General features: G+C 38.6%; 1 protein-coding gene across 3 annotated transcripts in view; it reads left to right on the top strand.

Moving 5' to 3' along the window:
• LOC145945937 (Krueppel-like factor 6) overlaps positions 1-22,905 on the top strand; it is a 332,032-nt gene extending 309,127 nt beyond the window's left edge. For all 3 annotated transcript variants that reach the window (XM_083055242.1, XM_083055251.1, XM_083055258.1), the window contains exon 6: positions 14,421-22,905. In XM_083055242.1, the coding sequence (XP_082911368.1) occupies positions 14,421-14,596 (176 nt within the window). In that variant the 3' untranslated portion in view covers positions 14,597-22,905. The remainder of the gene's footprint in view (positions 1-14,420) is intronic.
• Positions 22,906-23,998: the final 1,093 nt, after the last annotated feature.

Here is a 23,998-nt window from a genome sequence, read left to right as displayed (position 1 = left end):
ATTGAACAAAGAAAGAATTTATAAATTAGAAATATACATGTCAGGGAAACAATTGCGCAACCGCTTCTGTACTTATTGATTATATCCATTTGCCGCATGAGAAGATTTCCGCCGCGATTTTGACGTCGAAAAAGTTGGACGAAATCCCCTTTCTGAGTTCACCGCCGGGGAGAAAAACACGACCGCGCCGAGAAACTTCGCGAAGCGAGGCTTTTCGCGGGGATGGAAATGACGGTAGACTTTGATCTCACTCGATGGAATCTAATTACCTCGCGGACAGGAACTTGCAGTAGCGGGACACGAAACGAAGCGTGTCGTCGATCGCGAGTCGACGACGACGACGACGACGACGACGACGTGAAGGTTCGTTACGAAATCCATCGGCGAAGTTTCCCTACGAAAGGACCTCTCGATATGTATATGTACGTATCCTGCGGTGACGACCGAAGGAGGATCCCCCATTTCTGCTTGATCTGATCTCTTACATTTGTGACGACAGACGCGACATGCTCGTCTATATCTGTCAGATCATGTCTTATCATCCAAGACAATGGGCTTAGCGCCGATTCCGCGATGTTATCCTATTAGACGATTTAACAATCAAAATCACCGTCTACGTTTGCTAATTCTCTCTTAACGAACCGATCAGACGTTATCGTTATCAAACAGACGTCTCGTTTATCTTGCGATCGATTTGTCGCGATCGATTTATCAAGACTTGATTTCTCGCTCGTTTAGAGAACTCTTTAGTTTCGAGGAAAATTGTTGAAATATCTCTCGAATCTTGCCAATCCCAGCACCTCGTAATAATTTTGCATTTACGCTCATGTTATGCACCATTGCGAAACGTCCGCCGTTTAAAACATATCATTCAAATCCGTTAATTAAAACGTTTAACGGATTTTGGTCTTCTGTAAAGAGGCTAATTTGAGCGTTCGTCTACAGAACGGCCGCGATTTTTCACCGTCACTCACAGCGTAGCCAGATTTACGTAGAATTTGTGTAATGCGCGATGAGAAGAGAGCTCCGTAATCACGTTAATTATAAATCGTAAAAGCAAATGGAAGGAGACAAAGAGAGAGAGGAAGAGACTGGGTTATAGAAATGATAATACCGGAGACAAAAACCGCGGATAAACTCTTTGTCGTGTTCCCCATAGTGTCTTTATGAGAATAAAAATGGACTAATTCTTCGTTTTCTTATTGTGCTTATCCTTCTCGCGTATTAGGTTCCGAGCGGGTTCTTTCTAGCGCTGAGGAAATCTCGCAGGGCTCTCATATCCGATTTTCCCACGGGGTGTCAAGGAATTATCGATCGCCGTCTCACGCAGCCTCACATTGGCTGTGTATAACGGCAAGAGAAAAGAGGGATGGAAAGGTAGGAGAAGAGAGAGATTTCCAATTACAGGGACTTTCCGTTCTGAAATTCCATTCCGAACGTCATTGTTCTCGCGTCGCGCGCCGCGGACAGGATTTTGATCTTTCAACGATGCAAGAGAGTCCGATCGCTTCTACCGAGACACTTAACAGTCCTTTACTTCGTTTCGGGAAGTGGATCGTCAACATGTATATATGGTGAAACTTAACGAAAAGCGAGTTTATCTTCTCGAGTTTAATCGATAATTACGATTGCAAGAAATAAAACATTAGCATTTTTTTATTTAGAAAAATTGCGAAAACAATTATTACAGAAAATTAATATTTACTTTTATAATGAACCTTAGAGTGGTCGCGCTATTAAATAGAACGTTAGAGATCACATGGATGACATCTGTCATTCATTTTTAAAGACGAATTAAAATATATAAAGATATATGTTATGAGCATATTATATTTATTTAAATATATATGTATTTTAACCATTAACTTAAATTTTAAAAAGATTATTGACTCATAAGAAAGATAAAAATTCACATTTGACTAATGTCATCCAGAATTCGAAAAACTATTGTATGTCATAAAGAAATGTCTGCATCTTTGATTATTAAAGCTATATTCTCTTTTATATTTTCGATTGCAAAGAATGCGAAACGGGAATATAAATGATTCGAGGATGATGATGCATATACGTATATTTTTACGCGATTGAAAACTTTACGTACGGGGTATATGGGAGGCAGTTGCGGTCGAAGAAAGAGAGCCAGTTGAGATTATATGCGGAGATCAAAGTAGGTCAGCCAAAGTATAATAATTTAGCATGAGAGCGCTTTAGAGAAACGTACAGCTTTCCGCGATCTTAAATCAAATGAAGAATGGAACGAGCGTAGGGAAGAGGGAGGTGAAAAAGGGGGTGGCTCGGCTCCGCGAGAGCTTATTTATCAACGTAGCTCGCGACGATGAATCCGCGCTGTCGAAAACAGTCTGCTTATATACATTACTTTTGCATTTCCTTAGACGCGTCGGTGTATCTGCGAACAATAGGATTCGGGAGTATCTCGCGCCGCCGGGGGGCGAGGGCGGTGTAATCGAATTAACCATAAATCCAGCACATTTCCGCGCAAATGGATATTCGTGATTTATACTCGGTGAATGGTCCGCAGCGCGAAAGAAACGAACGGCGCGATCGCCCGGTTAAAACATGACAATGAAGCAAGAAATAAATTTGCAAAACAGAGCAAAGACTTTCTTAAGTCCCCAGTGTGTTTCCAGCATTCGGGAAATATATTAGTTTCTTCTGCAATCAATTGTGTCACTCGCTCTATCGTCCCTTCTCTCGTGTCTCTCTTCTTTTCAATATTTTACGAATATTTAAATTATGTAAAGTGTATCTGCAGGACGCGCCTCTTAATCATAAAATCATCATTTATTTTATTAAATATGTACTTGCTTTATTTATAAAAATAATAGAAAGTGCTTGATTATTAAAATCTGAACCAATGTGGTATTAAAATTTATTTAAAAAACAACAAATGCTCTTCTGAATATAATCAAATCGAGATAAAAAATGGCAATAAGAGCCAAGCGCAGTAAATAAGGGGGCCGCATTTATTTTATAAAATTATTGTAATTATAAAATCATCAATATAAGTGGCATATTTAAATTCGCACTTTAATTGCGCTGAAGATGAGACCGAGATATCGACTTTATTTGATACATTTATATGGCTACACGAGTATGATCAGTAGATTCCTCGACGTATGATTTACGCGCGTCGGCAGTTTCTCGCTTATAAACGAGTTTTTTTTTGTTATTTTTCGTCGTTGCAAACGTCGCAAGTACGTGGAAACAACTGCGTCGCGACGGTAATCCGAAATTTGTCGGTACATTGATTCGAAGAGACGAGCATTCGCAGGATTCGGTAAGCGACACACGTCGTTTGGGGGACCGATCCCCCCATAGTACTCCATTACTAAAAGTTTTCTAGTCGCGGTGCATCGCGGTAATGCGATTCGTAAATAATGGTTCGAGAAACTGAACTCGGCGACACTCGGCCCGCCTTCTTCGTCGTTGTCGCTGTCGCCGTCGGTCGTCGACGTCGCACTACCGCGAGCCAAGTGCATCTGCGCGATTGAACACGTCTTCTCTTACGTTTAAACCGCAAGCTCAAAGTCTCAGCTGCATCTCCCGAGTTCCCCCTTTGCGAGAGACCGCAGGCGCCTGTGGCTGCGAGCGATCTCCCTCCCTATCCCTCCTATATCTCGTCGACGTTAAATCTTAGATGTTGCCAGCATGCCGTGGTATTCCAATGCGATACACGGCGGCCATTGATTTTCGCAGCTGGAAAATCGTGACCGCGATAGCATCGTTGGAAATTTAGTTTCAAATAAACTTAAATTTAACCTAATTAATCCGCAGTTAATTATTTGACAAATGTCACTCATTTTTTATTGCAATTTTATATTTGATCGCCGGATCGATGGAGCGAACGTTATATAGGGATATATGTACCGGAAACTAATCGATTACTTACTGCATGTAATTCGAGTATCAGTAGCGATAAAACGGCTCGCAATTCTTTGAAAAGCTTCGATATCACATATCGGAGGTAGAGAATGGACGTTCGTTTTACAGAATTTATATCTAGAAATTTGTTCATAGTAGAAACTTTTTGCGCGAACCCTTCGATCGCGCGCGCATTGTATCAACGAAAGAACATCAATATGGAAATTCTATTAAATGAAAATCAGATTATCGCAACATGTAGCGTTTGCGATTTATTTTTACGTTATATATTCGGATTACCGAACACATTTCAGCGGAATTGGCAAGCTGCTTTCGACAATATCTAGATATGTAGCGCGTTCAATTAGATTCTAGTAGTAAACTGCAAGTTTGCACCGACGCGCAGATTTTATTTTTTTCCCAATAATCTCGATTACTTACGTACAAAACGCATTTACAAAAAGTTTGCATTACGTAAATATATATATTGTAAAATGCGTTTTATTCCAAAACGACCGTGTATTACACGTACACACACACGTATAGCATACATGGATTTGCACCTCGGGCACTGTTCGAAACACATGATCGCGCCAAAGTTAGATCCGTCTGCCGCGACGGGGGGGTTGTATACCGCAAACAATTGGGAACGTCGTCAAAGTTCTCGCTTCGGTTGACAGCGTAACCGCACTTCACAACACGCGAAATGCGAATCGCATCCGGCAGTTTCGCGACACGCGATGGAAATCTTCTATACATGCACCGCAGAGAGATGGAGTTTGAAAGGTGAGACTAAAGAGCTCGCGCAACTTTCGTGTAAAGCATGTATATATCTCTCGACACTTTCGATATCTGTTATTCATGCATCTTATCTTTTTTTTTTTCTTTTTTTTTTGCGTTGGTATTCGTGATATCTTTTGACGCGAAGTTAATAATAAATCTAAAAGTTCTTGTTGAATAATTCAGAGAGAATTGAATAGAAGAAAAATTACTATAAATGACGATGTCAATTATATTTATCTTTTTGCACCGTAATTCATACGCGATTTCAAATATAATCCAAAATAATAAACAAATTCACTTAAAAAAAAGCACATGATAATTCTTCGACGTTCGAATTTCTATATTCTTTTATGTTACTATGTATACCCATTTTCACAATGCGACACTTCCGGAAGAAATCTCTCATTTATCATTTCTATGGCGCACTATCTCGCACAGAAGAATGTCGTCCGCAACATCCATCTGCTCAAAACTAAGTAAAGCGATATCGCGTTTCGTAACATTTTCTCGAATCCCATGCAATCCTGGAGAGGGTTGCCGATCCATCCTTTCTTCAAAATAAAATGTCAAAAAAATATAAGATACCATCCTTTTTCACTATAGAGTAACTATGCCGTGTTTCGCGAATTTTTTTTGACATTGGAAATTATTTTCAGGAATGTCTAACCGATCGTTTCTCGATCATATGGTTCAGTAGAATAATCTCTAATATTTTAAATGCGCTTGCGACAAGAAACTTTTTCTCTGCCAAGTATTTTTGGATATAAACCAGAATTTGGCATTCTAATCGAGGAGAATGGAATCCACTGCGCGTTCTCTCCTGATAAAAAATTGAGTGTATTATGCTCAAAGCAGAACGATACCTTTGTCTCGTAGAAAAAAAATTTTTTTTAGAGTCGGTGTTACAGAAAATTTGCTCTGTTTGCCGTTCAAACGGACACTTTCGCAATTACATTCGATGAAATTTTCACAAATTGCGCAAAACGCTCGACGTCATTAGATACAGAGATATTCGCGCGAGAAACGTCTTTGAATATGCAAGATAACGCTGTGCTATCAGAAAATCTCATCTCCTTCGCCGGCGGGGGCAATGAAAATCTTTTTGTGAATAGGGTACAAGCGTATCTTCTCCTTTATAGCGCACGATATTTCTTGAAAGGAAATCCCTCTCTTTCTTGCTCCCGCCGTTTTTCATTCCGGCAACAGGGGAGGGGGTAGGGGTTTCTATCCTTGCCTTGTCTCTCTCTCAAAAAAAAGTCACCGCGTTGCCGAAATTCGGTATGCGAAAAAGTAAGGGGCGCAATACGTCTCGTAATTTGATACGCGTCACTACGAGGAATTCTTCAGATTGCACGCGAAATGCGAAGTGCATAAAAGCGACTAATGTAAAGTACGAATACTATGCTGGCGGTGCCAGAAAATCGTATCTCTCTTCCCGGGGGGCATGAAGCAAAATCTTTTTGCAAAAGAGATACCTTGCATTTCCCCTTTTATAGCACACGATATTTCTCCGAAGAAAGCGTTCCTCTTTCTTTCTTGCTTTCGCGATGACGACCGTCTCGTTCTAAAATGATAAGTTTTCAACGTATATTTCTCTCTAAAACTAAAATTCAAAGAAAAGAAAATGCAAAATTTATTCGCTCAAAACCATTGTCTGTTTGTACAAGATCGATGAAATATGCATACCGGCATGTTAATAATTCTAAATATCTGTGCAAGAAACGTACTTGTATAACTTCTGTTATTCTCGTCGCGAACATATATAACTCAGGTTGAATTAAATTTATTTAAAAAAATAGCAAAAATGACTTTATACGTATTCCAAAATCACCAAGTTATGTTTTGCGAAAATTCGATACACTCGTTTCTGTCCCGGATAAAAGTTTCCACGGTATTGATTCAAGCTGAAAGTAGATTGATCGACAACCGTCGATCGTTTGGCAACGTAACGGCACGTTTTGCATGCACATATTCCCGAACGAAGTCACCGACGATAAGCATTGCGGGAAAGTAACGCTTTGCCGCGAGTTTCTCGGCTAGCGCTTTCCAGAAGGAACCCTTGAGGAAAAATTTCGAGTCGGCCGTCCCTCAAACGATCCGTCACGCGGCTGCTCGCGATGGCCTCCGGTATTAGACGCGCGCTATTCGCCGAAACGTTTTCGCGCAAAATGTCCTCGGATGTAAAAGGCGGACTCGGGGCGGAATCCTCGCCCATAAATTCCGGTTGTCCTATCCCTCGGCGACATGACGGAAGGTACCCTATACATCCTCGCCGACGGCGGACTTAATAAAATGCAAAGACGACGAGCACACGTTGCCAGGACGGACTGACATATCGACGCAATACCGACCCGCCGCCCGGATCCCCGTCGCTGTAACGTCGTCGTCCTTGGCAGAGAGGGAGGACATAGAAAAATCGCCCTTCCGCCGGAAAGAACGCTCCGGCATACCGTATAAGGCGCGACAACACTAACTTCGTTATTCACGAGGGCGCGAGCGTGCCGCGTTTTTAACCTTAGGACGATTCGGTATTCCAACTCGTTTACATGCAAAAGTAAAAGCCGATATATTTACATGTTTTCTGACAGCCTTTTCTCGCCGAAATAATGTCTATTGAGAGGAGAGCGGTAACGTGCTCGGGCTATTTAATTTTTTAATTAATGTTAGACACGTAAACTATGAAATTTTTATATACAAATGAATCTCATTACTCATTACTTGAAGAAAAGAGTTGCTTAATTATTAATTATTAATAATAATGAACGCGGGTTTATAAGAAAGCTTAAAATATGGAACTTATATACTTTCGATTGATATTGTGAATTAATTGCAATTATTTGATACACATTGATTTTTGTAAGAAAATTCGCTTTGATATCTTCATGTATATATATACATATATGATGGTTATTTATTGATTTAATCATCAAGACCACGAGCTATTAAGGATGCCAACCAAAGATGCATTGTCATTTATATCTTGTTTAGGGGGGATGAGAAAGTGCAAAGGGAAGAAAAGAATACGTTAGGGGTATTTTAACGGAGTTAAGTCGTCTTGTTTAATAGCGCTCTATTATGCAAAAGCACCGTCGACAACGGCCGGGTCATTATGCGATAATAAAACGCGGATTACCAGAGTGTGCATTGTTCTCTATGCAATAACAATTTCGCTTAAATCGCATGCGAGATACACTCATCAAAACGCGGCAAAACGACCTCTTGAAGTGCTGGTCGTAATTGCATTGTGCTCCGTTTCAGTGGATTTCTGATATGTATGCTCCGTTGATCGAAACTGCAGGTTATTTTAACGCGATATTCATGATAAACAATGTCTAATATATTATGCGTTTGGCGCAAAGTATAAACTAATCGCATTAGTTTCGCAGCGTTCATGTATAACACGTCATGCAAACGGCTGAAATCACAACGCGTCTAAATCTATTATGCCAGTGTAAATTAATGACTTAATGTTTAACGTATGAGAACGTATGCCGACAAGCTCTGCCACGGTAGAATAGCTGTTGTAATAATATTAAAAGATTATTTTGTAAAATAATTTTCGATAGTTAACGTAATTCGGAGATATTCCAAAATTGATTTCTCCACTTGTAAACACAATATAAACTACATGTATAAAAAATCCCAGTCTTTATATACATAAAATCAATTATTTATACCGCAAAATTTATCTCTATATCGATTCCACTAGCAACGCAAAGAAGGAGGAAAGAAGGATAACTCTCTCGGAGGGGAGTAAATATGCGTCCTGATGCGCGCTTAAAAATATTTAGAACGATGTTGGCGAGAGTGTGCAAGCGGTTTTCCGTACCATGTCGTTTAGCAAGCGTTCGTTGCTCGAAACGGATGAGAAAGAGGAAGAGAATGGTCGATGGTGGAATGGAGAGGGCAAGGGGGATTAACGCGTTAACCCGTCTTGTTTAATATGGCTTTATTACGTAGGTGGTAATGAACCGCCGGGAGGCCATTATGCGGCGATAAAATGCGCAATGCCCGTTGCACATAAATACATGTCGTTTCGCGTGCACCTCCGACACGGACCTAACCCGGTGCCGTGATATGCTCATGCGCGTCGAATGGACCGAACCGGATGAGGCACGCGTTTGCGATAACGCCCGCGGTCATGTAAAGCGTTACGCCATGGTCGCCATGGCTACGGAAAATTCAATTCCGCCCGTGGAATCGAACATTAGGCGCGCACGTAGCCGCACGAGATTTTTGAAAAATTGCGTTACCTCTCCGCGAGAATACGAGCGTACGTAGCTCGTGTTCGCATTTATTCTCCTCGACTCTCGATGACCTCTCGATCGAAACTGTTAACTCCTCGTGCTATCGTACAGTAACGGTGGTGTTGACAGGTCTTTTCAATCGAGAACGTATTTCCAATACTGTATACAGGGATGCTGAAGGTTCACGAATTTCGTTGAAGCTTCTTCGTTAGAAAATTAACATAAAATTACTGTTACTAATTACACCACTTTGATGCTGATAGATGAGAAAATAACAACAATTGTTTGCTTATTTACTCGAATGTGTATAGTAATTACTCTGCATAGAGACTACACTTAGTATGGATAAACACGCTGCAGCAAAACACATGCACAAGCACGTCGACATCTCTTGAAACTTACTACCTAGAAGCGAGTATTCTTTTCTCGCCGCGGCGGCGATCCAATAGTCGGTGAAGTCGGTGACAATTTTTCTCTTCGCCAGCCAGGCCGCTTGTAATACATGCGTCGCCGGCACCTTCCGTCGCGTTTATCCTTATCGCTCTCGGAATTTTCTTCCAACGCGAGAGTTCGCAGTTCTCTCGCCCTCACCAAGTACTCCGAAGCGCATTCGTGTCGCCATTTCTCTAGCTGGCTGCGGAGGACAGGGCGGCAGAGAGGAAGTGGATGGATATTCGAGGAGAGGAGAGGAAAGAGCGTTCTCTCGAAACGCAAGGATTGAGAGATGAACGGTGTGAGGTACGTCAAATACGTGTGCCGTATTTTTCGGATAGTCGTGGCCTTCCGAAAAGAAGTTGGGTGTCGTTGGCGTAGGCGCTGAAAACAGCCGGTCGGGAGTGGATGCAGGTGATGGAGAAGAAGGTGGATTTGGTTATGCGTCGCCACGTCTCGGCTGGATTTGTCGTCGTCACCTCCTACCGGGGGTGAGAAACTCGGTAGAAACGAGGGGATCTCCCTGTACCCCCTTTCACCCCTTTCCCTTACCCCCGAAACAACTTTGAGAGACCGAAACGCGATGTAAATTTTTTTTTTTCCTTCGTTTCCTTCCCCTCGCGGAACAGTTGAGCGTCCTTCAGGAAAATGTCAGTTGCATTGCGACTGTCGAAGGAAAGTATAAGTTCCTGGGAATTCGATAGCTTTTTTTGCGAATATACCGTTTTATAGATTGATAAGACTTATGATTATGTATAGTGATATTTGGAATAATTTTCTATTTATTGTTGATCGAGAATATTATATTGTGTATGTATATATTAATGGATATATGTTATCGATGTTGATTATGATAATAATATATTTTAATTTTTTTCTTAATAAGCATATCTCGATCGAAAAAATAAGTTTTCGTCAAAATCGAAATTAACACAATCTCGCGATGTAATCTGTTACATCTACTTCTCAGACCTGGCGCGTTATACGGATGAGAAAACGCTACATTTAAATTACAACTGTGCCTTCCGCGCATACTCGTAAACAGACATGGCAATCTAAAAACAGCACTTTGTAGAACCGGAGGATTCCGCCTCTTTTTCGGATTTATGAAAGCCGCGGGAGGACGACGTGTTAAACGTTTCTCTCCGGGGTTTTATACACACATTTGTATTACTTTTATCTCGACGGCGGTGTTGTGAAATATACTCGCGCATCAGTTCCTAGATGTAGTCGGATATGCCCGACAAATTTCGTACCTTGACAAAAATAATAGAAGATCGTATTTCAGTGTGAACTCAAAGTACTTTAGAACGAACGTATCTAGATCGCGACAAGAGACACGTCTGCACGGACACTCTGAAAATCTAAATCAAGGAGACAAAAGCCTTTTTTTACGCGAGCCATAATTTTTCTCATTATCCCTTAAGATTTATTAAACAAAGATAATCTACTTTTCTGCTTATTGGAATAAAGAGTACAAACCTTTTATCATGCGAAATTATGTTTTTCAATTATAATCAGCAAACTCAGTCTGATTATGTGAAATAAAAAGAAAAATAAGTACGCATAAAAAAATCTAACGAAAGGGGATATTGCGCTGTATCAGGATGGAAATCATTTGTTACTGCGAGGTCGATGAGTCGCGTTACATCGTGCAAGGGCGGCGCGATGGTGCTAGCCACCCTTTCTCCCTGACGGGGGTACGATTCACTAGCGAGTACGGGGGTTCGCAGTCGGCCTCCGATTCAACCCCTACCGAAAGCCGCTTCTCTTTCCGCGTCGCAGACTCCCTCAGCTTGTTAATCTCGCTAACGTCGCGCCACAGGTGGTGACCTCGCATTGTCTCTTCTCCGCCGTGGCCTCATCAACGTCAGCCACCTTCTATATTACCGAATAGATTATTTACGGGCTTAATAACGCACGGTCTCTCCTTTCGCCCGACGTGTAACAGTAACGTGTATCGTCTCAGCGTGCGATTCTCTAAACGGGTTATCTCGTATATCGCGAATCAATGCCGATAGAGCATTGTTCATTGTTTCGAATATATATTTCAGGTTTTTTTTGGTTGTTTTTATTTGTTTTTAAACACGACAGTCAATCCCAAGAGATTACCTCGGATTCGCGATGCGGGAATGGATTTGTTCATGCAACATATCGTTGCTATTGTGCAGTTAGACATGAATTCCTGTCCTCGGCGCGCTTCGTCGCAGTTAACGATGTTAGATACTACTCATCTCCTTTGATAGCCTGTTTAGGTGGATAATAACGTCCAATTCTCGTATCATCTCTCCCGCGGAAATCTATTGAATCACATTTGCTCTACAAGCTTGCGCCTATCGCGTTACGTTTACTATCCTGCGATCAAGGAAGGCACTCGGATCATACCATTGAACGAACGAGCTTTCTCAAGTAGGGGAACCGATACTCCGCGGTTCTGCTTATCTCTGTGCAAACCAGCATTATCCCAGCATTATGCTCTGCACAAACTGCAGATTGACAATGGCTGTTTGTCGAAACTACATAGATGCGATTTATAACAGATTTGATAACGTTTCACAGAAGGATATATAGTAATCTTTAATCTTTTGGAATCAAATGTTATGTAAAAGGAAAATGTTGGATCTTATTTACTATTATAATAAATTATAATAAATTTTTAAAACAAATAATTTAATGCGGGATTTTTTTAAATTCAAAACATCTTCAAAGTATCTTCATTTTTTAAATATCAGTTTAATAGTTCTTTTATATTATGTCATGCTTATTATTTACTTACGCATAATTATTATATAAAAGACTTTGAAAGATCCTTTTCTAAAAAAGATATGTAAAGTCGACACTCGCATATATCGAAGTTTATTGTTGTCGCTTCTCCGCGATGCTCATTGGCTGTCAAGATTCGTGTTGTGCGTTATATTCGTAGCATCGAGAGGCTGTCATCGCGAGGGTTAGCAGTTTGACAGTTTGTTCAAAATAAAATAAAATAAAATAAAATAAAATAAAATAAAATAATAATATTAGTTTTAAATAAATAATATATTATAATATATCTCATCCGCGATTAATATTTTTTGACAGAAATCAGCTGATAACTATCAAAAATATTTATCGAGTTGAAAGTATTATAACATATTATATTTCAAACATATTTTATTTTATTTTATTTTGAACAAAATGTTAAACTACTAACCCTTGCGATTACAGTCTCTCGATGCTACAAATATAACGCACAATGCGAATCGAAACAGTCAATCAGCATCGCGGAAAAGATGCAACAATACTCGCGAGAATCGACTTAACATGCCTTTTTTAGAAAGGGATGTTATAATATTTTAAATTCGATTAATATTTTTGACAATTATCAGATGATTTTTGTCAAAATATATTAATCGCGGATAAGATATAATAACATATTATTTAAAACATATGTTACTATTTTAATATTTTCAACATATTATATATACCCCCATTACCGCTATAGAAATATTATAAAATAAACAATTTCTCACTCACCGTAACGTGCAATAGCGGAGTTGTAGTACCTACACAGCACATTGATCTGAAAACAAAGTATTCAAATTATGTATATAACATATGTGTGTGTCGAATATCTCATAAACAATGCAGTTTAGAAAAAATGTTTTATTTTGCATACCTCACAGTTGCCCCGATGTCGCCCGATGCCTCCCCGGGCCTCCTCCTCCTCTCTTGGTCCATGGTAGCACTCACGACACTCGCGAAAATACGAATAATTACGATCGCCCGATACTTTACACGGCACTCCCGACACGCGAAACTTTACACGGCACTCCCGACACGACGCGTGAATCGCACTGTGTATCGCTATGCTACCTGTAACAAATAAAATACATACATATTAGAATAATCTTATTATTTCGCATTATAACATACACAATATAAAAACTAGAATTAACGATAAATATATCCATCGCAACACATTTGCGCGCGCGACAACAGGTTAAATTGGGTTATGTTATGTTGGCAAGAGATATTGCATCCAATTTTTCGCGAAATATGCGTTTCGAACAATTACGCCTACATATTAACGTTGAAATTATGATATGCGATTGATAAATATTACAATACAAAGGTTAGAAATGGTTTCTAACGATTATGCTTACTAATTAATCACAGCGGGACGCAGCTCCAACTGCCTGATACTCGCGGCGTTTCGGTAATGGCCGCTATTCGCTACGAACATCGGCAACTTCACTCTAATAACGCGCGCGCGATACTATATACATGACTTATATAATATTAATAATTAATTAGAACTCGAAGGAGATTCGTTCGAAAATATATAGCTTTAGAAAGAAAAACTATTAATCGAGAATAAGATATTATAACATATTATTTACAACATTTTACTATTTTATAACTTTTACCATATTATTATTTTAAAATTTAATTAGCAAATTTTAACATACACAATATAAATATAAATATGTAAGCTAGAATATTTAATTAGCAAATTTTCGCTTTATTAATATTTTTTGATAGAAATCAGCTGATTAAAGCGTTAATTTGTTAATTAACTTTTAAAATAATAATGTTTTAAATAAAATATTTTATAATACTTTAAACTCGATTAATATTTTTGACAGTTATCATATTTCTGTCAAAAAATATTAATCGAGAATAAGATGTGATAACATATGATTTACAACATATTACTATTTTAATTTTTTAACATATTATTATTTTAAAATTTAATTAGCAAATTAATGCTTTAATCAGCTAATTCCTAAGAAAAAAATATTAATTGAGTATTATTTTTTTAAAATATAATTTTTTTAAACATAAAACCGAAGAATGGCGCGCCGGTAGCGCACGCTTGTGTTGTTCTAGTATTATTAAACTTTCTGTTTACTTATAGATAATTGAAATAGCATCTGTTTTTCTGCCTTATCGTGAATATTAAAACACATCTTACAGGGATTAAAATTTTATAGCGACGCATTTCGAGAATGCATACTCTAATTTCGTTGTGCAATTATCGGAGGATTAAGTGTTCTGCCAGACTCGTTCACGTGGTTTTTCTTCTTTTTGTTTCAGGAGAGAAGCCATACAAGTGCAGCTGGGTGGGCTGCGAGTGGCGATTTGCGCGTTCGGACGAATTGACACGCCATTACCGCAAGCACACCGGTGCGAAACCGTTCAAATGTCGGCATTGCGACCGATGCTTCTCCCGCAGCGATCATCTAGCTCTTCACATGAAGAGACACGTGTAATCAATCGTTTCCGCGAACGGTTCCAACCGCGCGTCACCCGCAGTCGGGATTATCGGGACTTGTTCCTCGTGAAAATCGCGAAAATCTTTGATATCTACGCGAGGATCTATGCAATCTAGCATCTTCCGAGATCACCTAATAGCATGCTACAAATAGAGAGAGAGAGATTGACTATCGAATGTCTAAACTTCTTGACGAGCAAACATCGAGGAAATTAATTGCATTAGGTGAGACGTCAGACTGTATCATTGATAAAAATCGAGCCTCGAAGATTATTATTGAGGAAATCGATGATCCGCGAGACGCCGTTTTGAGGTAATTGAAGATCGAGTTCGTGTCTAAAAACGATCCATTGAAACGATTCGGAGGAAAACTCGATCCAGCAATCGGACGGTGTGTTTGAAAACGTCACTTTATCGAAGTCCAAAGAATCGCGTGTATAATAACGACGTGCGTTTTCAAAGTGTGCTAACGTGTAAGAACAGGAGGTAAAAAATAAAAACGAGCAATCAATGATGTTCGTCTTTAAGGGCCAAAGGAATGACACGAAGCTTCGGCCTCTCTAATTTTCGTGAATTCGAGGAGACCGAAGCATCGCGGCGGTCAGCTCATGATTCAACAAAGAGACTGTAATATACATAGAGAAAGACTTACCTTTGACGAAGGGAGTAGCTGAACAAAGAGTTGCCCGGAAAGTCTCGCACGAGAGACGTCAATCACTGCCAATTCGTTACATTCTAAGATCGGCGCTACCGTCGAGGATTTCAAGCTGCGACTTCGTGTATAAAATCGGGGGTCTTCGAAAATGTAAAACGGAGAAGAGCTGACCGGAGAAAGCCTAAAACAAAAAAATTTCGCCGAGCCTCAAATCGTTGCCACAACGCGCAGCAGCGGACGGATATTCATTCGTGAATGAAAAATTGTAATATTAAATAAAAGATACGCTCCTACACACCACAAACCGTTTGCCTTTTCCAAAACGATTGAGTCGACGATCGTCGTATTTATTATATCGCGTAGAGATGCAATATGTCGTGGGGTATCGCGAGCGTTGCGTGTCGCGCGCGTACGCTGTAAAAACTGTAGAGAGAACAAAAAAAAACGTAGATTTCGCGAGGACAATAATGCAGAGACTGTCGGTGCCAAATGTTATTTCCTTTCTCTTGCTTTACCTTCAGAAACTCCCCGCGTAGGCAACTCGCGGCTAAAAGCGCGCGCGCGCACTCGCGACACTCACGGGACCCTCGACGATCTCTCGGTGTTAACGGAATCGCACGCAACGGAGAGTCAAAGTGGACGCGACGCGTGGTAATTGAATACGTGATTTCGACCAGTTTCGACGGCAATGGGATTTGCCGCGCCAGGTGCTAATCCTGAATTTACAGTGCGAATTACAACGTGGCTCGCCGCCGACTCTGTCGCGCGCTACCATACAGTTTCGCTTGCAACGAAGCTTACGAAGCTTGCGAGATCCGATTGTTTCGCTTAGGGCTACTTATAGCTGATTTTCATTAATTGCCGACTTCTACTTTCAGGTAATTATAATTATTTTTCAGGTAATCATTGTTGACGCTACGTTTTTTTATTCTTATAAAAGAAATATTTTTTCTTCGAACTTTGCATGCTTTTTTAAAAGGATTTTTTTTGTGTAAACCTTGCGAAGAGATTACAATTCTTACTTTACTTGGATTTTCACATATATTATATAGTGAATAGAGTCCTGAATCACGCGTTTGAATTTAATATTTAATAGTTTGATATTAAATCGAGAGTATATGCTTTTTATTTGTCATACTGCAAAATGCAATCATATTTTATTGCCTTTTATTATTGTCTTTACGAGGGCAAAGGATTAAAAATAAAATCTCGAATTGAGAGTTGAAAATATTAATATTTTTAAACATGATATATCAAAGTCAAAGACATTAAAGCTGATAATCGTAAAATATTTACATATATTACATTTAAAATAGATTATTTTTAAATTTAAGAAATATAAAATTTTAATGTGATATATCTCAGAAATTAGAAGAGTCCGCAATGGTGATTCAAAGTACGCCTGATTTAGGATTCTATCCACTATATATATATATATATAAATTAATGATCGTGTAAACCTTTTCGCAACTGTATCGTGATCTTATTTTAGCTGTAACATTATGTGGTACATGCTCGAGTAAGGAAATCATTTGTCGAAACAATCATCATGAAAAAGTCAGCAGAAAATACAAATATATATATTTTTTAATATTCTCGTCATATACTAATTGAAATGTAGATAAGGAATTATATACGAACAGTATAATTCACATAAGATTTTCGTGCATTTTTCACGCAACCGAACATTTCACGAGTGATTTCCTACCTCGTGTATAATTTACGGTAGACAGTCGACTTTATCATTTTGTATTCGCGAGCGCGTTGTTATTTACAACATCATGTGATCATCAGCAAAAGATTGCTCGTCTCGTTCATCATCGATTCAAAAGGTCCCGATATTACGATATTTACGATATATCGCGCACAGCAATCGAATATTTCGGCGACGATGCCGAAAAGGAAAAAAATAACACGAGCAAAGATTGAGATTATTGTGACGTGCACTCATCAAAAAAAGAAAAAAAGGAAAGAAATAACTTCAAGAAGACTAACTTTATCTGGTGTAAGAGGCAAAATAGGAGAGATGCAGAAAATAACTAAATTTTAAATGTTCAGTGGCCAAATAAATTAATTAATACGCACGTAGAATCTAAAGATACCGTACCTACGTCGAGTAAGCCCGATTGTAACGGAGTGCGGCACGGAGTTCATGCGAATGCATGTGCATGCGAGTGCGGCTGCGTTTATGTTTGCGTGAGTCATCGATGCGCGCATGTATACGTATCTGCGTGTGATGGAGAATTGTGTGTATGGAGAATGGAGAGTGTGTATATTTCTTTCCACGGATATGCCAAACCTGAAAGGTAAGGAATCCAAAGGAGGAGACGAGCAGAAACACTGAGTTTGTATGTCGTGCAATTTTTTCAATGTTTTATTATTTGTTACCATTGTTCATGATTAATTATAAATAAAAAATATATATAATATATATATATGTAGCACATTTACAATTTTAGGATTATAATGGTCATGAAGCCAGACATCTTTTTGATAGATATATTCGGATACTGTGGTCATCGTTCGCGACTTTTCCCCTACCCCCCACCCCCCGATCTTTTTTTTCTGACGGGCAAGATGTAATTAAAAGTACACATAGTACAAGAGAAAAGAAATTACCGCGCGTAAAAGATGCGAAGTCTCGTCTCTTTGACCTCGACGGCCTCTCGTTAAATTCCATACCGGCCGCTGGAAGTACGAAAGTAACAAAATATAATTGTCGTTACGACGACTTGTTAGCCAGAGTCCGCGCATTTATAATTTGCTCTCAGACTCGTGCACCTAGGTTCGTATATAGGCGTAGTGGAAAAAGAATGACGAGAATTGATACCGCGTGGAAGAGAAGACTCTGTCCGGAAGAGAGAGATCTTTTTCGCGTCAGGACAAGTGTTCCCAATCGAGGCGAACAACGAGCTCTGTATAGATTAATCGTTAAGCTGAAACGGCGCGAACGTTGTTTTAAAAAACGAAAAGATAAAGGCGCGTGCAATTGCGTGAGTAATCAACAAGAAACAAGAAGTGAAAAGCGCGAATACTTTGAATAAAAAAGTAGCTAGACGTTTAGATAGATAGATGGATAGCTAAGTCGTTAGATAGGCACTTAGATAGACAGATAAATAGATTGACGAACGGAAATAGAACGAGTGCGTCCAAGAATGCTTGCGACGGATATATGTAGGTAGATGATTATATACATAAATAGAAATATAAGTATCTAAGAAAACTCTAAGAAACCTTAGGAGAAACAGTATCGTTGTACGCGGTACGGTAACTGAACATAAATGTTTTATGATATTTGCGTACAAGAAAAACGAGATGAATACTAAAGAATAAAAAAAATTAAAGCATACATATAAAATTAAGTGGTAATAAAAAAAATAAAAAACAGTACGATTATAATTGTATTATCGTGGTCTAAGGTATTTTCAGTCATGTTGTATAGTAATTGTAAATTTAACACGAACTTTGAAAAGAAAGAAAGAATGTGAGAAAGTAATAATCTGAAAGAGAGAGAGAGAGAAAGAGAAAAGTAGAGAAAATTAGAAAGAGCAAACGTGAAAAATGTTGCGCAATTCGCTTTGCGTAAGAAAAAAAAAAATGAATCGAAAAAAAGATAATTGATAAAACGAACGGGCGACATCGGTCTCGAGTCTCGCAAAATTTGTATAATAAACGTCCCCGAAGAATTAAACGTGGAATGAGCAGACGGAAAAAGGTATGTAAGGAGCTCCCTTTTAATAATAATGTTAATAATAAATAACAAATACTCGCGGTAACAGGGCACTGTGACGAGCGCGACGGTAGATGTAACTACGTAAATTTCGAAGCACTTACCCCCATAGGAACAGAAAAGAAAGGAGAGAGAATTTGATGTTATTACTATATAAAGTTACGAGAAAGAAGAAGATTTGCTGCAATTCAAGACGTCTGCTATAATTTTATTTGTTGCGCAAATTTTCTGTGTATTTTCTTGCATAAACATTTATCGATTTTTTAAAACTTTTTTTTATAGTTTTTACACGAGAAATATTTTTATTTCTATTTTGCTCATAGGAATTATAGGAATTATTTTTTTTTTTTTCTATCGCTTTTATATTGGAAACGTGAATCATGTTAAAATCCAGCTTTAATAATTTTTTTCTTGTTTACATATGCATCGCGGACGTCGTGTATTGCCAAATACGTATTCAAAATACTACACTGATAACTGATAGAACTAATATTATTTTTGGGGAATTTCCTCGTTAGAGAAGAGTTAAATAGGTAATGAAAAAAATTATTACTATATTAATACTGATATAAGGATTTTATGAAAAAAGACTTAAAAAGAACAGCGAGAGAGGGAGATAAAAGAAAGAGAAGTAGCGAAAAAACTTGAGAAAGAAAGAAAAAGAGAGAGAGAATAATTATGCAAGTGAATATAGAAGCACAAGTGGCAATATGTGAATGAAGAGTGAAAGTGTATGACAATTGGATGAGAGTAAAAAACGAGAGAAAAAGAAAAACAAGACACGTGAGAGAGCGAAAGATTAACAAGAGAAAGATAAAGATGATATAACTTATATTTTTAAAAAGTGACCTTTGGCATTTAAAGACTTGTAAAAATCGTGCAACGAGTTAAATAAACAAACAAAATCAAGGGCGCAGTATATTAAGAGGCGTCCGTCCTTTTCCGTGTCTCTTATTTCATGTACATGATGCACATACATATACATAATACAAACACATACACTGTACTCGCTCGTTGAAATACCCAAATACAGATACAACTTAATTAAATTCTGAGACATTTTTTCTAAACTGCGATATATATTGACATACCTATATTTCTAAAAGTCTTGTCAAGCTCATGTACAGATACACAGGATAACACAGGGCCCGAAATAAAGAAAGAATCCATAGACAGTCGTCGAATACATCCGTGCTTCTAATTTAAATACGAAATTGAAAGAAAGCAGAGAGGGTAAGGGGGGAGAGAAGGGAAGGGGCAAGATAAATAGGAGATAGGTGAGAAAAGTCGAAAATCGAGTGTGGGAAAAGTAAATGAGACATGTAAATGGATTCCTTTAAAAAAAAAACAAAAAAAAACACATCTTACATAAGACACGGCCGATCAGTAGACACGTATACCAATAGGCAGACGATTATCTCGGGGCCTACAAGAACAAAAATGATTTCGGTCAATATGATTCTCGTGCCTCGCTCGCGTGTGATCGCTTTCGATTATCGCGAGAATCGAATCTCCCCATTTTCGAATCGAAATCCCGATATTTACGTAAACGCGACAATGAAAAAAAAAAAAAACTTATTGAAAAAGTACGCGATTGATTGAACGGACGTTTTGTCGGGAGTGAAACTTTTTTTCGCGACGAGGCATCGAGCATCAAAGTGAAAATGAAAGAAACTGAGTCAACAAACAGTCACCGTATAGTCACTAATGTCATTCAACAACATTATTCATGGTAGGATAGCATTTTTAGGGATTTTATACAGGCATGCGACGGCGTTCTATGTTTTAGCCGAAATTTACTACCGATGATTATTGACGTTTCTTCGTATATGTATGTAAGCCGAATGCGTGTACACGTAACACGTAATAAAGGGTAAAAGTGAACGAAAAAAAGGCATAATAAAGATGATTTTTGAGGGAGTGAGAAAGCAGAGAGAAAGAGAAATGGAGAAAGAAGACAAATGCAAGAGTCACATAACAAAAATCATTTTTCCAGAATTCTGTACCTCTCGTTGCGTATACATTTCTATTTATATAACTGTGCATATTAATATATTATGATAATGTGATTTCTTACATGTAATCCTGAGCGCGGAGAAACATGGAAAAGAATAATTAAGGGAGTATTTTATATTACGAAACAAAACGAACAAAAAAAAAATAAAAAGATGCGAGCGAAAGGAAGAGAAAGGGAGTGCGAAAGAGAACGAGTGCGAGATGTAAAGCGATAACAATTCTTATAATCGCAGCTTTTTTTGCCACTGAAGTATATAATTAAAAATAAGGAACGCGCTTGCACAGTTGTCGCTCTTTTCTCTCGGCGTCATTTCTTCTTCTTCTTCCTGTTCTTCTTCTCATATCGCTACGATCGCTATTTTTTCGATGTTTTTGATGTTCAAAATAAATGATGACTATCTGCATATATTAAATTCGTTTCAATATCGTTATATCTATCTACGTAAGGGATACAACAACGAAAGAAACATCATCAGTAATTACGCTAATGAAAATCCATTGTACATTCAAATATATGGTCAGCTTTCTATGTGATGTCGCACTCTTCGCTCTATATGCAGACATCTCATTGTCATCTTCGGGAAAAGTCGGGTGATTATCGATCATCTTGTCGAAAACAAGCTATCGATTTGCATTTCTTGGGGCTGTCCATCGAAAACCGATGCAAGGACTTTCCAATCGCTTTCCACACCGTCGCTCTCAAAAAAAAAATATTCTCTCTTCATATCCCATATGGCACTGCGTAAACGCTTCGCGTCACGAGTCGTTCGTACGTATCGATTGCAACGTGGGAGATGTATCTACGTGGCTGTGCATAATACCGTGCACGCGCCAGCACGCGCAGGAGCTTGAATCTGTCTACCAAATCCTCTATCCATCCGGGAGATGTATATGTGATCGTATATATTTTTGTTTAATTTAATAATTTATTTCTCCCCCCTCTCGTGCGCTACAAAATGAGTGTCATAGACCTGTGTCATAGATCAGCGAAAGAAAGTCGATGGTCGCGCGCAAAACACCGAGCAAAACGAAAACGAAATGTGTACTGTATACGATTCTAGAAACCTGACTGTTTTCGACGACAAACTACACAGACTATACGTAATAAAAGATTGAAAATAAAAAAGCAAAAAAAATACGTACAAGAGAAAGAAAGAGAAAGACATCTTTCCAAAGTTGAGACTAACCATTTGCCGCGACTCCCAAAAGTCTGAGACGCGCTGGTTTACTTCGAAGACTCGACGTTTTGTACAAGGTGTAGCGAGCTCGTATAACGAGCGTAGTAGGTGATCACATGTGATATTTGTGTATCGGCTATTATATATAAATAAATAAATATATATATATATATATAAATATAAATATATGTAAATGTATATTATATTAGAGTACTCTGTTAGGATATTATGGCTGGTAGTTAGAAAAAAAGGATATAAAGGGGTGAGACGTAGAGAAAAAAAGGGAGAGAGAAGAAAGACGAAAGCGTCGAGCCCTATCGAACGTTCCGCCGTAAATAAGCGAACGCCTCGTGGACGGAAGAGTAAAAGGAGAAACGGAAGAGAAATGATCAACTTTCCGTGGAAACATCGCTCCCGCCTAATTGCATAGGCCTATTTGCCGGTTTCGAAAAGCGGTTCGTCAATTCGGACGGGGAAAAGTATATAATCGACAAGACTGCAAATGAAAGGAAAGTGCAACAAACGACGAGAATACAGATACGAGCTTATTAAAAGGGAATCGGCACGCGAGCGTAGCTCGTCCGAATTTCCGAATTTTTCCACAGGTTGTGTAGTCATAAATATTTGTTAAAGTTAATTCAAGTTTAACGGAGATTTTGCAGCGAGGGAGGGAATTAACTGATTCTTTATTTCCTTCTAAAAAAAAAAAAAAAAAAAAAAAGTAAAAAGGAATGGAGAATATCCCGGTTAACTTTAACTAGTATTTATGGGAACCGTCCTATCAAATTCTCACGGGCAAAGCGCACGAGATGCGACGCGTGACTCCGACACGAATTCTTCAAAGTCAGAATAATCGATTCTCGATCACGTGTGAGAAGAAGAAACGCGAACACACATAGAGATACCACGCGACCATTTGCGATCTCGAGAATAATGTCACTCGAGTCCAAAAGACGAGTAGTTTCGCGATGCATATAGTCGGTCAGTTGACTCCTTCACTTCTTTCTCTGCCTGCTTGCAGGATGAATGTCGCTTTGCGATACGTATAACATACTGCAAGAGTGTTAGCGAGAATAAAGATCGAGTCATTCGGCGGCGCCTCATGTTTTGGCCGTCTTTGAATTTTTCTGCTTTCCCTCAGCCCCAGGATTTATCCACTCTTAAATTGACAAGTTTTCATCCTTATCTATTCTCTCTGCCCGATGCTCTGAACGATACCCTGCATTCAAAGTCGATGGTCTTTGAAGTATAATACGTACGAGCTTCGTCCTGCGCGTACGTCGTCAAGTGTCATACTTTTTTCTTTTTCTCTTTTTCGATTCCTTAGATTGCTTTCGCATTCGACGGAGAACAGGGAAGCGACGCGAAGGAAAGATTAGCGAGTGTTAGCAAAGCTTTGGCAATGGTTCGCTAAACTGTCTGGCGAGAGAGTTATATATGCGACGAGAAACAGGAGTGCGCGAATGCAAATACACGAGTGTGTGTGTATGTGCGAATGAGAATGTGTGTGCGTAAAAGAGATGTACAAAAAAAACGAAAGAAAACAACCAATTGTATGTAATTGCTTGCATATATGTGTATATGTGTATGTATGCGCGCCAATGTGTAGAAAACTGCGTGACGCGAGAATCAAACTTTGTGCGATATTTCTTAGTATATTCGCCAGAATTTTTATATAAATTATTTACTACACAGAGTCTTTATTATATATATATTATCTTTATATTAATGAACGCTATGGTTAATATTATTATTAATGTTAAATATCATTATTATATAATTATTAGGTATAATTATAAGGTACGCAAATATTGTTCTTTC

The sequence above is a fragment of the Prenolepis imparis genome, unplaced genomic scaffold, assembly GCF_030444845.1.
Source record: "Prenolepis imparis isolate NDT839.2.m4 unplaced genomic scaffold, iyPreImpa1.0 SCAF_2, whole genome shotgun sequence".
NCBI classification, from domain to species: Eukaryota; Metazoa; Arthropoda; class Insecta; order Hymenoptera; family Formicidae; genus Prenolepis; species Prenolepis imparis.
This window is presented reverse-complemented; position numbering and strand designations above follow the sequence as displayed.